Source organism: Mandrillus leucophaeus, unplaced genomic scaffold (genome assembly GCF_000951045.1).
Source record: "Mandrillus leucophaeus isolate KB7577 unplaced genomic scaffold, Mleu.le_1.0 Scaffold455, whole genome shotgun sequence".
In the NCBI taxonomy this organism is placed as follows: domain Eukaryota; kingdom Metazoa; phylum Chordata; class Mammalia; order Primates; family Cercopithecidae; genus Mandrillus; species Mandrillus leucophaeus.
Genome location: NW_012104865.1, coordinates 731,166 through 747,167, shown reverse-complemented (window position 1 = coordinate 747,167; position 16,002 = coordinate 731,166). Strand labels below are relative to the sequence as shown.

Below are 16,002 nucleotides of genomic sequence, written 5' to 3'. Positions count from 1 at the left end.
AGGAATTGTTATAAAGGATGATTTATCAGGTAGAGAAAGAACATCCCTCAATCAAGAGTAACTAACTTGTTCACACCTCCAAAGAAGCTATCAAGATTCCATCTTACCAAAATCAAAACATGTTTGTCTACTAGTATATGGAACTAATAAATCACATATTTTAACTGTGCCTTTCCTTGCTAGGTAAATAAGAATAAATAAATCATTGGTATAAATAAATGACATTTATAAAAGTTTTATACATAAAATAAATAAATGATTTATTTATTTACTTACAAAGAAATGATTGGTATCGCTAATAACAATATTGACAATCTATTAATCTCAAGAGGTGTGTGATAACTGGCAGTCAATATTAATTTGAACTACATTCTTTTTAGCACTCAGCAATTTACACTCCACGATTTAAAAAGATGAACTGACATTTGATGATACCTCCTGTTTCTGTTACAAGCACTTGTATATTTTTTATTGGTCCATGATCATCACTGTAATAACATATTGGCATTCTGATTGTAATTGTTGTTGAAGTCACAAGCAGTTTTCCTGTGGCATCATAAATAGGGGTTGGTTTGGATTTTGGTCGTGCTGGAGCTATAAACAAAGAAGAAATGTCGCTACAATTGATGTTTTCGCTTCATCAGTAAAAGAAAAACCCTTTCCCTTTCATGCAGATAATTTACCGATAAAGTGATGACAAACATAAATAACAAATTATACAGAGTTGTGCTTGGAGAGAGCAGACATCTAGCAATTATTATCTCTTGAAAGCATAATTATGTATTTGAGACTTTCCTGAGATAATAGAGCCCAGGTGTGATTTTCAGGCACCTGACTCCTCTTTGCATATTAAAAATTCAATTTATATATGCTCTCACTCATATATATTTTTTATAAATGCATAAACATATTTACTCTTTACTATAATTTTAGTGTAGTTTCTTTTGCTTCTTTTAGCTGGTTCACTAATTTCTGTTCTAGTCATACCAGCACCCCTCCCACAGTTAATCCATGCTAAACATCTAGCTGATAGTTTCCCATATTTTCTTCCATGTTCACATAATCATATCAAAATAGATAAATAGTCATGCACAATACACTCTTCTCACTGTTTGCTTTTTCTAATGGGGCTCTAGTATGTATTATAATTACCCCTCATACTGCTTTTTTGCTTAAATATAACTTGGTTAAGTGTTTCCAAGTGACCAGGTATAGCGCTAACTCATTCTTCTTAATGACTATTATTACATATCATGGTGTCGCTGCATCATATTTATTCAACCGTTCATCTGGTGATAGGAATTCACTTTTCCTCCAGTGTTTACACATGTGCTACAATAATTAGCCTTGTTTTACAATGAGCTTTATTTACTTATCCTTTTGTTTCTATGAAATAGATTTCTACGAGAAGAATTTCTACAACAAAAGATATATGTACTTTTAATCTTAACAGATTACCAGAATAACTTCTAGAAGAGCCATGATAATTCATAATTTATCATCAATGCATACAAATATCTCCAAACTATATGTAAAGAAGCTCTGCTTGTTTCATTTGGTCTTACAGTTCACTCTCTCTCTCTCTCTGTGTGTGTGTGTGTGTGTGTGTGTGTGTAGTGCTTGAGCATCAGTAAGTTACTTAACCAAATTTCAATTTCCATATTTTTTAAGACTCTCTTTTTTAAAGCTTCTCAATAATCCCACAGGATTAGCAATATTGTTTTCATTTTGTAGATAGGGAAAATTATGTCACATAGTTATCAAAGACAAATACCAACATTTGAATCAATTTTTCTGACTCGGTTCTATAGTTCACTCTTTTTTGAGCATCAGATTCAAATGTAAATTTCTTACTCAATGTATCAGTTTGAGTACTAAGACAAATAAAGGCTAAAATGAGACTGGATGTGTAAGAGGTTTCTTGGGGGAATTATCTGTGAAGAATTAAGGGACAGAGGGAAGGAGTAAGTGCCACAGATCGCAGGTATGACACCCGTAAAAGGGAAGATGAAAGGCAGGATTCAGTAGGAAGAGGCTCAGGTTTCAGGTAGCTCTGAGACTCTCAGCCAGGTCACTGGGGAGTACCCAGGCAAAGATTTCCAGTTAGAGGAATCCAGCATTGGACATTACTATATGACTTCATATTACCTATCAAATGCAAATTTCATGAGACTACTACCAATGGAATATTCCACATTGTTAATAAAATCATGTGTATTAGTAGAGAAAAAATAATTTCTCCAGGACCCCATCACTAAGACTATGTTCATATATCTTCTTCAGACTAGAAGTCATAAGTCTCCCTGCCTTAGGTAAGGAGTAAAAGTCAAGATTAACCAACCTGGCATGGGGATGGGAAAAGCATCTGAAATGGGAAGTTTTACTAAAGCATCAAAGTGATGCATGTATTGCTATCTGCACGCCTACATGTCTGCCACTGAACAACAAAGAGAAATTAAGAAGGTACGAGTCATGCTATTCTTTGTGAAGTCATTTTGTGAAGTAATTGATGTTTTTAAAGACCTTATGCATTTGTACATCTTCCAAAGTACATAATTTATCAATTTAAATCAAACACTTATAAAGAGTATCACAATTATATAAATAATCCATTGATAAAATGATAAAATTTATCAGTTTCATCTAACACGGAATATTTTTTATTCTTAATAGTACAAGTTTCCAGGCAGGGGTCTTAAGGGTTTCTTCAGATTCTCTGTTAATCTTCACAATGAACTTTGAGATAGGAACTAGTATTATCTCCATTTTGCAGGCCTATAGAGGTTAAGAAACTTTCTCAGATTCAAACAGATATCAAGTGGCTAATCCATGATTCAATCCAGCAGTTTGATCCTAGACCCAGCCTAATGCTGTCACTTTTAATCATGGTGCTCTGCTGTATTTGCCAAAGACTGAAAAAAGTTACTTTTTGCTTTAGAAAGAGACATATCAGGTAGAATTCTACTAAAAGTTCATCCACTTCAGTTTTTAAAACCTCTCTGAAGGTTTTATTACACATTTTTAGAGAGATGGCACAATTATTACCTGCTGGTTTTCACTCTCAGGAAGAAAGGGCACCGTGATCATTTGAATGGCTCTAAATTCCGCTTAATCATCTTTTTTGGGTTTCATGTTTTTTGTTTTTTTTGAAAGGGGGACCCAATTTTTAGTTATATTTTCTATGAAAGATACTTGCCAGAATCATGAACTGATAGACTTACTTTACAGTCAGAATCATAAACCAACTACATGGTAGTTCAAAAAACACTATTTGATTAACTGAAAGAATCTCACTTCCAAAATAAAAATCAGTGAAACAATATAATAATCTAATTAGACCTAGTCAAAGTCTAATGTTAGGCAATTCATACTTTCTTTTCAATAACATTTAAAGAAACATAAAATAACAGACTATAAAATTTGTCTTTAAAAATTTAAACTTAGAAATATAAAATATATTAAAGAAATATAAAATAAAGACATTCCCTTTATTTAACATGGCAATTCACATCATTATTTAAACATTTTTAACTACAGCTTTAATAACCACATATTACTACTTAATATATGCTTAATATATGCATATTTATCACTTAAAGACTTGTCTACATCCTTGTTTCAAGTATGGAATTTAAATTATAATCACTGATTAATAGCATTTCATAGGAAGGTAGCTCATGTATGTACCTTTGATATCCATGGTTATTCTCATCGGAACCTTTGGACCTGCACCAGCACTATTGACTGCGTAAATCTAAAACAAAGAAACATTTGTTACTATTTTCATGTTATGCTTATGTATGTATTTATATATATATATAACTGATTACAGTTACATGTAATTTTAAATGATTCTTTAAAAAACAACTATATACAGTCTATTAATTATATTTTCTTGCACTTGAATATAATATGTGTAGGAAGAACATTAACAATGGAGTATGTCTTAAAATTGATGTTCTAGTACTAAACGCTGAGAACAAAGGCTGAGTGATCTAAACAGCCCTATCACTGAGACCTGGACCGACTGTGGTTTTAATGTGAACATAGGAAGAACAGAGCACTACAGCCACTAGATCTACGCTCTCCTGTCATCTACTCTAACATCTGTTCCTTCTCTCTGTAGCTAGGTAACTCTGGCCTCCTTTAAATCCATATTCAAGATCCTCTTTTTTTCCCTCTCTGAGATGAAATCCTATTCCTTCAGCCTCCCAGTTTTCCTGTATTAAATCATTCCCCTGAAAGATGGCCTTTATGCCCTTCTTCACCCCTGCCCCAAAGTATCTGACGCTATAACCTGCATAATGCAGCATATGCACATAAAACATTTCTGTTTGTATACACAGAGGGTGATTTACACAAACGAAATCCTTTCAATTAACTTTGTGCTAAGGAAGCTGTAGACACAGAATCTTATTTTCTTCATTTTATCTTGCTGTATTAAACAAATACTATGTTCTTGGCTTATTTCATTGTACCTGATAAACCCAATTCAGTATATAAAATGTTTATGGGAATTACTTAATTTGTTTTATACATTAGTGGCCCACCCTTCCACACTCTAGATACTTTAAAAATGTTTTTATTGAATTAATATTATAATATACATGATATGGTAGATACGATAAATAAACCAAGACCATAAAATGTGGCTTAAAAATGCCTAGAGAAAATAATTGAGTTTGTAAATTCAAAAAAAATAAATATTAAAAATAAAAAACATATGTTATAGTATGGTCCGTTATTTTTATTTCTTTATGGTAGAAACTAACATTTAAGTGAAATAATGAGTGAAAAGTTTGGGCAGTGCCTCTGAAATTGCAGTGTGCAAAGAAGTCATTTGCAAACCTTGTTAAATGCAAATATGCAGATTTTGTTTCAGTAGGTCAGTACAGGTGCTAAAGTTATACATCCTAACAAACTTCAAGGTGTTAAGGATACTGCAGATTGCACTCTGCAAACAGGATTTTTAGGGATTTTTTAAAATTATTAATTAGTTGCACATTTTTGGTTCCTATTTTATCTCTTACGATAGCCAAAATATACATACCTTTCACTACCTACCATAACTAGAAATATTTAATCCTCACAAATATTCTATAAAATAAATTATTATTCCAATTACCAAGTTTTCACATAAGGAATCTGGGGCTCAGATTTGATAAAGCTGCCCAGGCACAGAAGCCAGTATTTGAACCCAGGTTACTTAATTCTCTTAGTCATCATCTTCCCTCTAATCAATCTTTCACAATGGTAAACCATTTAATGTGACATGCAAAAAGAATCACAACAAGATTTTATAAAGATATAAATTCAAAGTGACTGAGAGAAGTAGTAAATATATTCATTTTATACATACATACATATACAAATTATTATCAATGACCTGCTAATTACATTGATATTAATAAAGAGTTGGTAGGCAGATTACTAAACTACTTGAAGATTTAGAGTAAATTCTGTTTCTTAGAAGATGATTTTTCTGAACCATATAATTTTATTTGAAAATTTCAAGATGATCTAAAAGTAGGGAAAAAATAAAACAAATTGTATGTGTATATGTCTCTGTGTATGTATATGAATACATTTATGTCCAAATTTAAGTAATTTAGAATTAAGATATAAAATGCTATTAGCTTTTAGTAATACTTGGTTAAAATGCATGATAATTTCAAACATGTAAACAATTATTTCTTTCTTTCACCCTTAAAATTTGCTTTTCCATTTTGAATTTATAATCACACATAGCTTCTTTTTTTGGCAGAGTTACCTCTTTATATATCACTGCTCTTTTACTGTTAATGTGCATTTTCTTTCTCTTTTATTTCTGAGTTTCTACTATTATTGTGCAAACTTCTCGGTTATTTACATATTTTAATTTCATAGTACTTGTATTATAACAGAAAATAAGTAATTTCAGTTCTCAAAACTTATTTTTGTTGAGATGTCAAACAATCTCACAAAAAGATATGGGAAATGTATATACAAACTGCAATATTTTTAAACGCCAAGTTCATAAACTGACATTGTCATTTGGGAAATTAACTGAAGCTACGGATTCTTACACTGATATTGTATGTATGTCCACCTTTTAGTCCTTCTAACATTGCAATGACGAATGTGTTGGTTTTCTGTATAATACTGAGGTTGTGAATCTGGACAGCAGTAGGATCATCTTCTCGGTAAACCAGAGCTTGATATACTTGGATATTTCCATTAGGTTGAGAAGGAGGAAGGAACGTTAATTGAAATTTTGTAACTTCATCTGGTATCTTCTGAAATGTCATGTTGTTAGGTGGGTCCTTTGGGGCTAAAATAAAATATTTAACAATTAATTTTTTTAAAAAATTCTATTCCTTTTTATCTCCACATAAATGTATTTGCTTTGAACTTCTGTTTTTAAAGGGTATTCCACAAATTAAACTATACGAACTACGAAAACTAGCGAAGTGACTGATGCATCATGGAATTATTGACATCTGTAATTCACAGCAACCATAATGGTGATCCAGTTTGTTTGTTTTATATGCACTTATTTTTATGCACAATATGTTTCTATGACATTTTAATCTTTTGTTTGTTTGTTTTTGAGACAGGGTCTCCTTCTGTCACCCTGACTGGAATGCAATAGTGTGACAGTTAAGAGTCAAAAGAAGTAGCAAAAACAGGACATACAGTCCCATTTAACTTTCTCCCAGTTTTCCCCATTGGTAACATCTTATGTAACCGGAGTTTAATATTAAACCAGGAAACTAATATTGACAGTATTGACAATGCTGTGCATACTACAGACTTTATCCCAATTTCACCACTTTCCATGCTTTTGTCTATACTTTTATGCAATTTTATCTTTTGTATAGATTCCTGTAACCACCATCATAAACAAGATACAAAACTATTACATCACCCTAAAGAAACTCCCTCCTAGTATCCTCTTTTATTTGCAGCATATGCTTCCTCACAACACTAATAATTCTTCCTCTGTATAGTTTTGTCATTTTGAAAATGACAATAGCATAACGACCTTGAGGTCCATCAAGGTGTATACTATATGTATTAATAGTACATTCTTGTTTTTATTGCTGAGTAATGTTCTATTTTGTGGACGTAGCAGACTTTGTTTAACCATGGAAAAACATTTGGGTTGTTTCCAGTTTTCATTATTACTAATAAAATTGCAATCAACTTTGATGACAGATGTTTGTGTGAGCATAATTTTTCAATTCTCTGTGATCAGTGCCCAAGAGTGTGATTGCTGGGTCACACAGTAATTTCATGTTTAGCTTCATAAGTGGCTGCAAAATTATTTTCCATTGTGGCTATTCCATTTTACATTCCTACTAGCAATGTGAGAGGTTCGGTCTTTCTGTATCCTTGCTGCACTGGGTATCATGGCCATACTTTAAATTATCTTATCTGTTCCAGTACCTAGACAATAATCTCTTATTGTGGTTTAAACTTGCATTTTCCTAATGGCTAATAGTATTGAAAACTTATGTTGTCATGTGCTTTTTTCTTTTCTCTCTCTTTTTTTTTTTTTTTTTTTTTTTTTTGAAACGGAGTCTCACTCTGTCCCCCAGGCTGGAGTGCAGTAGCATGATCTTGGCTCTCTGCAAGCTCTGCCTCCCGGTTCACGCCATTCTCCTGCCTCAGCCTCCCGAGTAGCTGGGACTACAGGCGTCCGCCACCACGCCCGGCTAATTTTTTGTATTTGTAGTAGAGACGGGGTTTCACCGTGTTAGCCAGAATGCCCAGAATGGTCTCCATCTCCTGACCTCGCGATCCGCCCCCCTCGGCCTCCCAGGTCTGCCAATTTTCTAATTGGATTTTTTTTTAATTGCTGGGTTTTAAGAGTTCTTTCTATAGTATAAATATTTTAGTTTATTTTAGATAAATAACAGCTTAACATATGACAAGCTAAGCATCAATACGTTATTAAAATATGCATGAGGATAAAAGTTATTTTATGAATATAGGAGCTACTTCTTGGTGCATAACATAATTAGTGTTCTTTATGTAAGTGACTGATTGAATGACTATACCTATTTTGATCAACTTGAAATAGTTATAGTCTTCCATACTAAGTAAGGAATTTCCATGAAGAAATGTAGTATTTGGCTGTCAACAGTTCAGATGTTCAAGCTTTATTATCTTGTAAAAAATGTAAATAAATGAACAGCAAAGAATAAAAGAGAAGCAGATAAATATGCTATTGTGCCAAATACTTCATTTTACATGGAAAAACGCAAAGCTAAAATAAAGGTTAAGCTGGTTCAAGAGAGATATTTTTGCATTTGTTGCTATACGTTTTTACGCTGTATCATAAATGTATTTTCTTATGAGATATTTCTCTAAATTTAGGATGTGATTTTAAGTTAGATAAGCAAAGAAATTCTCTCAATGTTGTGAAAAACTTCCTACCCCTCTAATTTTTGGTTATACATGTAAAATCCTACTCTTAAGAGATTTAGTAAAAATGTATTAAATTGTGATATCCTTGAAACAGATAGCACATTAAGGTTTGACAAACAATGTTTTATTGTATAAATGTGAGTACATTCATCATATCTTTCCTCACAGGTAGGAGGGATTGAGAAGTAAAAGGCATAATCAGAAAATAGATACCTGTGATACTTGGCAGCCAAAGAGGAACAAATGGAACTTTAGGATGCTGATGATAAAATTTACCTTTTAATTTAGAACCATAACTTTACAGACAAAATGCGTAGAGAATATAATGTAATGAAAAAACTAGCTGTTAAAAAAATTTACCTCCTATACTTACCTTACAGATAGCAACAAATAAACTATAGCAACATATCCCTTCATCTGCTCTTTCCAGTGATATATCTGGTGGCAAAGAACATCAGGAGTCTGAAGGAGGATGGGGCAAGCAAGTTCTGGGATGTTGACTTTCCAGATTTATTTGTTATTGGTTACAGTCTTATTATTCATTCAGACCCTGTTCATAAGAACTGAAGGAAATCTGTATGGATTCTGACATTTATCAAAGAGTTATATAATAAGACATATATTACTTGACTAAGTGAAGATAACAGCTGTGATAAATGTGAGCTGGATTCTACTTTTGAATTCCAGATTATTTAATACTCACAAAGTATTACAAATTTAATATTCACTCAAATAATCGGGCAGAAATAATTGAAATAAAATTTTAGTTGCAGTGTTATTGGATATAGACAGTTGGAAATATTATCTCTTAAGGCAAGCTTACTGAATTTCTGAAACAACTAGCAGATTAAATAAGTGCAAAGAAACATAACTGGATACCTTTAATCTGTTTCTGTATTTACAAGGATTGCATATTCTACATAACTCCTCTTTACCTCAAAAATATAAAATAGAAAGCTTCCTTTTTGTCAGTTGCAGAGAGTCACTAATTTTTTGTTTATATGCTTTAAAAACTTCTCATAACACATATATTTTTTGGTGGAGTGTGAGGAACTGTAAGAAAGCCAGCTAAATCTCAGTCAATTTTTAGCAAGGTTGAGAAATTCTCCTTACCTGATTCTAAAGTAGTAACAATCACTTCAGCACTTGACTTCCCTTCTACATATGCAGCACTAATGTTCCCAGTAAATGCAGTGATCACTACAGAATACCTTGTGAATATTTCTAAATCTTTAATTTCTATGGTTTTATTTTCTTCATTTGACTTGATGAAGGATATATTAAATTCATCATTATCTACCTATAGGAAATATAAGTAAAAATGAAGGAAGCAGCACTTGAGATCTAAGTCAATAAAACATAATAATACAAAGCTACATGAGCTGTATTTATCTAGCCAAATTTTAATTTATTTATTTTACAATCAGACTGCCCTGGGATGTCTAAAGTGCTATTACAACAGTTTACTAATTATTAATTATCTTAATAGTTGAAAGTAAAAGAAAAAAGCCCAACCAGACAACCACGATTAACCAAGCCATTAAATAAATAAGCAAAAATCATCTTTGCAGTCAATGAAACTCTACTTTTGACTCCAATATTTTGTAGAAGAAAGCATAGAGGTTTTAGTACCTAATCACACAGGGTTCAAATCCCAGATTGGCCACTTATAGCTCCTGTAGTATTTGAGAAACCACATACACAGTCTAGTCTTTCAATCCCTGTAAAATTGGGCTAATAACATCTATTTACAGTGTTTCATTGAGATTTAAAAAGGACAGGTCTAAAGTAGCTGGCACATAGATTTCAATATTTTTTTCACCATTACCCACAAAAGGAAACACTCTTTGTAACATAATTCAGAAGATAAGACTGACAGATATAAAATATATATGTATCTTATGACTGTAATACATTTTTCAGAAATACACCATCTTTCTGAAGTACACTTTGATATCTTCTGCTCTTTTTAATTTTATTACAGCTCATTTAAAAATGCTGATGATGGCTGCAGTTTGAAAAACCCTGATTTAGCACTATGCATAGCACTGGATAATAATTAATCGTGGATGTCATAATTATTAATGTGCATAAATGAGTGTCTTTAGGCATATGAAATGGAGCTATATGATTTGTTCAAACATAGTCTGTCCTTTATGGAGGTTCTGGCCTATTCACTCCAGATATTAAGCATAGCTAAACTTGCTAGCACTAAGTAGAAGGGTTTTTCCCAGACAACCATGAGAAAATTCAAAATCCTATCATACATACTACTCTCAGGTACCTTAATTGAAACACTTAAAACCAGGTTTTATACACAGTGAACACTATTAAGTCCATTTTCAACTTGACCCTCCCTCATGACTTTGAAATATTTTTTATTTGTTTGTTTGGTTGGTTCAATGTATTTTTTTAATGCTCTTTGCTAAGAACATATTTTATTGATAATATGAAACACACTTATTGATTTGCATATGGTATAACCTATATTGTAAATGTTGTCCTGGAAACTCATTTATAGAGATGTTTTCTGAGGTAATATAAATAAAATTAACTCAATTTTTTTAAAAAGATGTTGCTATAAAAGAAAAAAGAAACATAGTAAAAGGATGATATAAATAATACTATTGTTGCATACAGTCAAATAGATCATTCCCACCTTAAGACAGAGCAGTGGACAGAAATGCCCCACTTCTCGAAAATGGAAGAAAAACAAATTAGCACAGGAACCCTATTGATCAGGAATATATGCCACTAGCAGAAAATGTGTATTTAACTAGTTGTTAACATTTAAATATCACATAAACATATGCTTTTTGGAATTTCCCTTAAGACTGGGCTTAATTTCATGCTGAAAAAAATATTATTGAGAGGTGTGGAGATGGGAACTGTTGACCTCTGTAAAGGGGCCTGGGTCCCGTTCATTGGAATCCCACTCAGTTGGCTTCACTTTGACTACTGGTTCATGTCACTTGTCTATTATAGCTATTTGAATTCTGATTTTATAGAGGTGAGGTGACCTCCTCAGGATTACTTAGAAGCAGAGGCAGGATTTGAGTCCAGGTCTTTCAAGAGTCCATAGCATTCTACACTTCCACAAGGTCACTGGGTTTGATCTTACAAATTTAATTATTTATAAATTATTATTCTTCCAATGCTTTCCATTAAAACAATAGATAACAAATATCAAGCCATAAAAATATGACATGGTATGCATATATTATATCTTTAAAAATATTTAACAAAATCTGAAAGGAATTCTCAGTCCTCAAATGTGGCAGTAAAAAAGATCATTATTACCTTTCTTTATTAAACCTACTACACCTTTGTTGTTGTTAACTACTACTTGTCCACTTACCCAGGACTGAAATCACGTCTTTTTGACTCCTTTTCCTTCAATCAATTCCAAGTTTGTTTGCTCATATTGTACTTGATAATCTATTATTATAAAAGTCTTTCATCATTTTTGAAGTGTGACTTTATATATATTATCAGCAATTAGACTCTGTTTCTCCTCTTCCTGCCCCACTTCCTATTTTTTCTTCTCTTCCTACCCTGCCTCCACCCTTTCCCATCTGGTGTACCCCATTCATTCATCAAGTCCCAGAATATATTTAACCTGCTGTATGACGTCTCCTTTATCTTCTATGCCTCCCATAACAGGAACTTTAATTACTTCGTTAGCTTATATTCTCTACAAAACTTCATAACTCAAACTCTATAATTAGCTGTTTCTATTCCAGTTTGTACCGCTAGGATGTGAGCTACTTGACAGCAGAGCTTTATGTTTTTCGTCCTTGTCTTGATGAACAGAAGCTCCTCATAACAATTTGCTCAGTGAAAGAATAAAAGGAGCAATGAAAATGACCATAAATGCATTAATTTCCAGCAGAATCATCTAGGATGATATTTACATTTTATAAAGTTTTCTTATAATATATCTTTATTAAGAATGACAACTTTTGTTTACACTTTTAAAGTTAAGGGTTTTATCTGCGTGGCTAGTATTTTGTAGAAGACAGGCTGCACAATAAGTTCCAAGTGCAATGATATGTATTCTTCCTTAGTCTGGGAACCAATGATTCTTGAATGTGGATAATTACATATTAACGAAATGAGCTGCAGACATGCTTTATCAGAGTTGTTCACTTCTACATATCCAGCGTCTAGCACAGTTCTGGTACATTGGAAGTATTTTAAAATGTGTGAGGAAGGAAGGAAGTAAGGGAGAGAGGGAGGGAGGGAGGGAGGCAGGAAGGAAAGAAGGAAAGAAGGAAGGAAGGAAGGAAGGAAGGAAGGAAGGAAGGAAGGAAGGAAGGAAGGAAGGAAATGCCTCTACTTAATTCCAAGAATCCTAAAGAAACTGTGAATTACTAGGTTCTGTCTGAATCTGTTCTTGCTATTGTTGATCTAAAGGAGTTTTGGTAAGGCTATATTTATGTTGGCAAATTTTATTTTCTATTTAATGACCTTCCCTTTCTCCTGTCAAGCCATTGTCAATCTGATAGTTTTAGCCAAGTCTTCGCTCTGTGAGAAGTTATTCACTGTCTCTGTGCTTCAGATTTCTTTTTTGCAAAATGAAAGTAATAATGTTTACATCAAAATATTGCTAGATAACATACAATAGGATAATGCATAGGAAGAGATGAACATGTAACTTGTATAAAATAAGCAATTAAAATATTCGTTATCTTCCCTTCTACTCTCTTTCCCTTGCTCACTTTGAAACTCAGCAAGAAGGCTACAAAAATGAGATTACAAAATCACTTCTTAATATGATTTTTTTTTCTTCCTTTAAGCAGAATTTCCAAGGGAGAACTATTTTCATTAATAAAGTGCCTTTCATTTGACAGAATAAAGCTTTATCATTTTATAATTTGTTTTTAATGCATATTCCCAGGGCATTCATCATTCATGCTAATTATTTTTGGCTAATTACGTACTAAAATCTTCACAAATATGCTCTACAAAAGGAATAGAAAATAGAGACTGAATTGAAGAACAAATACATCAATAATTCTTCAAATTTTATTTTAATGATGACAGGTCTTTTGAGATAGAAGTATTATATCTCCTTTTAAGGAATATTACAAAGACATAGTAAAATGTTAAAGTTGAACAAGAGACAAAGGCAGAGAGAAAGGAGGAGAAATCACAATGTTATCCAATTTAATGAATAAGATGCTATTAGAAAACTGTGTCCAACAGGCTCAGCAAAATCCAAGCAGGGTGCAAAGGAAAACTTCCAGTCTTTATTCTGGCTAATCGTTCTGCATTATCGACATCATTGAGCATCCTATCTTATACGCAGGGTTTGACTTTCACGCCTGGATTTCCGTCTAAATGACTATCTACTCCCATTCCGTCTCTTCAGTGGCCTTTTATTTAAGTATTGATATTCCTCAGGATGCTATCTTTGGGTTGTCATCTTTGCACATTCCATAGTGAATCTCATTCACTCCTATAATTTTGACTATCTTCTAAATACTAACATTTCCCAAATCTGCAAATCCAGAATTTCTCTCCTGAGCTCCAGATCCATATTTAATACTGCCAATGTGTGTATTGACCTGGAGGACTGCCGCATATTTCAAACTCAGTGTGTCTAATACTGAACTCATTCTTTTCCTCTACAGATCTGTTCCTCCTCATAATCTTATTTCATATAACTTACAATCATCCTTAATTATCCTACTCACTCACCATCATGAGTTAGTTGATTTTTCACCAAATTCTATAGATTTAGATTATTTTTCATTCTGTTTTCTTGTTACATTGCCTCTGTTCTCTTTCCTTGCCCTTTTATAGTTTCCTGTCTCCTTGCCTGATTTTGCACCCCCATACTGCTCTAAATCTGTCCTCTACACTGCAACCATACCTATCCTATACAGTAGAAATCTGTATCACCAACTGGCACCCCACTGCCCTTAACTTAAAACCCTAACTCTGTAACTTGTTATATAGTCGGCCTCCAGATCTAGCCTCATCTCTTAGAACTTTTTTTTTTAAATGTTATGACCTGGGATTGCCAAAAGATTTGATTTTTCTTGAATGAGGCTTACTTTTTTATACCCCTATTCCCATTTACCTTTTATGTTCTGCTTCACTTATTTTTCAAGACTTAGTTCTGATGTTATTTTATCTAGAAGATATTTCTCCTAATGCCTTCTTTCTTCTCATTTTGTATTATGAATCACTTTCTACTGTATGTAAACCAGATCTTTGTATTACTACCAATTCAACCACTTGTATGTGTGTATATACACATATGATATATATATTCTATATGCTGATAATAAATATAATAATAGTGTTACTAATATTTTATATTTATTGAGCATTTATCATGTGTCAGGTAACGTTCCAAGTTCTTTATGCATGTTAACTGATTCAGTCCTCATACCCTGTTTACTATTATTAATCTTTACTTTACAGATATAGACATTGAAACACAAACAGTAAAGTAATTTTCCTAGTGTCTAACAGAGCCAAAATTCAAATTCAAATAGTCTGGTTCCAAATCTTGTATTATTAACAATTTTATACTGACTTTTACAGAAGGTAAGACATGCCTTACCGATTTGACATCAATCAGATAATATGTTGGTCCAGTAATGACAGCAGGTTCACTCCAGCTTATGCTGATGCTGAAAGGTGATGTTGCTACTACATGAACATTTTCAGGAGGACCATCTGGAGCTATGACAATAGAAAATCAATTATCTCGCTACATTAGAATTAGCACTTGCTACAGTATAATAATAGAAAAGACCATGAAAAATGGATAGTCATAATGAATTAATTTTACATTAATTTATACTTCACAGAGTGCTAAAGGCATTACCAAATAAAAAGATCCAATTATTTAAAATTAGCTACTCTACGTGAACAACTTCCACATGAAAACTTAATTAATTAAAATCATAAGTACATTATTTTGAAACTTGAAATAATACTTTGAAAGGAAAGCATTACTATTGCTAAAGTAAACCTTTTTAAACAACTAAATATTTTTCTTTTAAAACAGTTAACCTAGCAATGCTGTTTTAAGAAAACCCTTGCAGAAATGTAGTATTTGACTACAGAGAGATAGAGAAGCAGAGTTGAAAATTAAAACTGGTATAATGAAAGTATACATATATTGTTTTACAAATGTAAATTGAGTTGATTTTATTGTTTTCGCTGAGGGTGGAGAATACGAAAGCGTTATTCAATTGTTCTGATCTATTATTAGAAATGCAATCTTCAAATATTTCTTGAATTCCTCATGATTCCAATTAAATTCTTTAATTTGTTCTACTTTCTTAATTTGTCCTACTTTGTTATTTTTTCAGTAATGCAAAACAAGAGACAATATCTTAAAAATGTTTCTGTTTAAAATCCTTATGTGTACAATTTCAATCTGTGAAGCCACTAGGAATTAGGAGAGATAATAGTATGCAGGGAAAGATTTAGCCACAGTTAATTTCACACAGACATTAACCTAAGAACACTGCTGCACACACCTCTGTTCTTTCGGGGCCCCTAGTCAGTTCTAATGATATTAAATATTGGGAGATAAGTATTTCCCAGTATTTTCGATTTTTTATG

At 32.5% G+C, this 16,002-nt stretch overlaps 1 protein-coding gene across 1 annotated transcript in view; it reads right to left on the bottom strand.

Annotated features, from left to right (window-relative positions):
- Positions 1-16,002, bottom strand: part of PTPRQ (protein tyrosine phosphatase, receptor type, Q) — a 239,890-nt gene that overhangs the window by 65,041 nt on the left and 158,847 nt on the right. The window contains exons 27-31 of the mRNA XM_011994394.1: positions 14,990-15,111; positions 9,526-9,712; positions 6,066-6,310; positions 3,688-3,754; positions 436-594 (exon numbers count right to left, since the gene is read on the bottom strand). Of these exons, the coding sequence (XP_011849784.1) occupies positions 436-594; positions 3,688-3,754; positions 6,066-6,310; positions 9,526-9,712; positions 14,990-15,111 (780 nt within the window). The remainder of the gene's footprint in view (positions 1-435; positions 595-3,687; positions 3,755-6,065; positions 6,311-9,525; positions 9,713-14,989; positions 15,112-16,002) is intronic.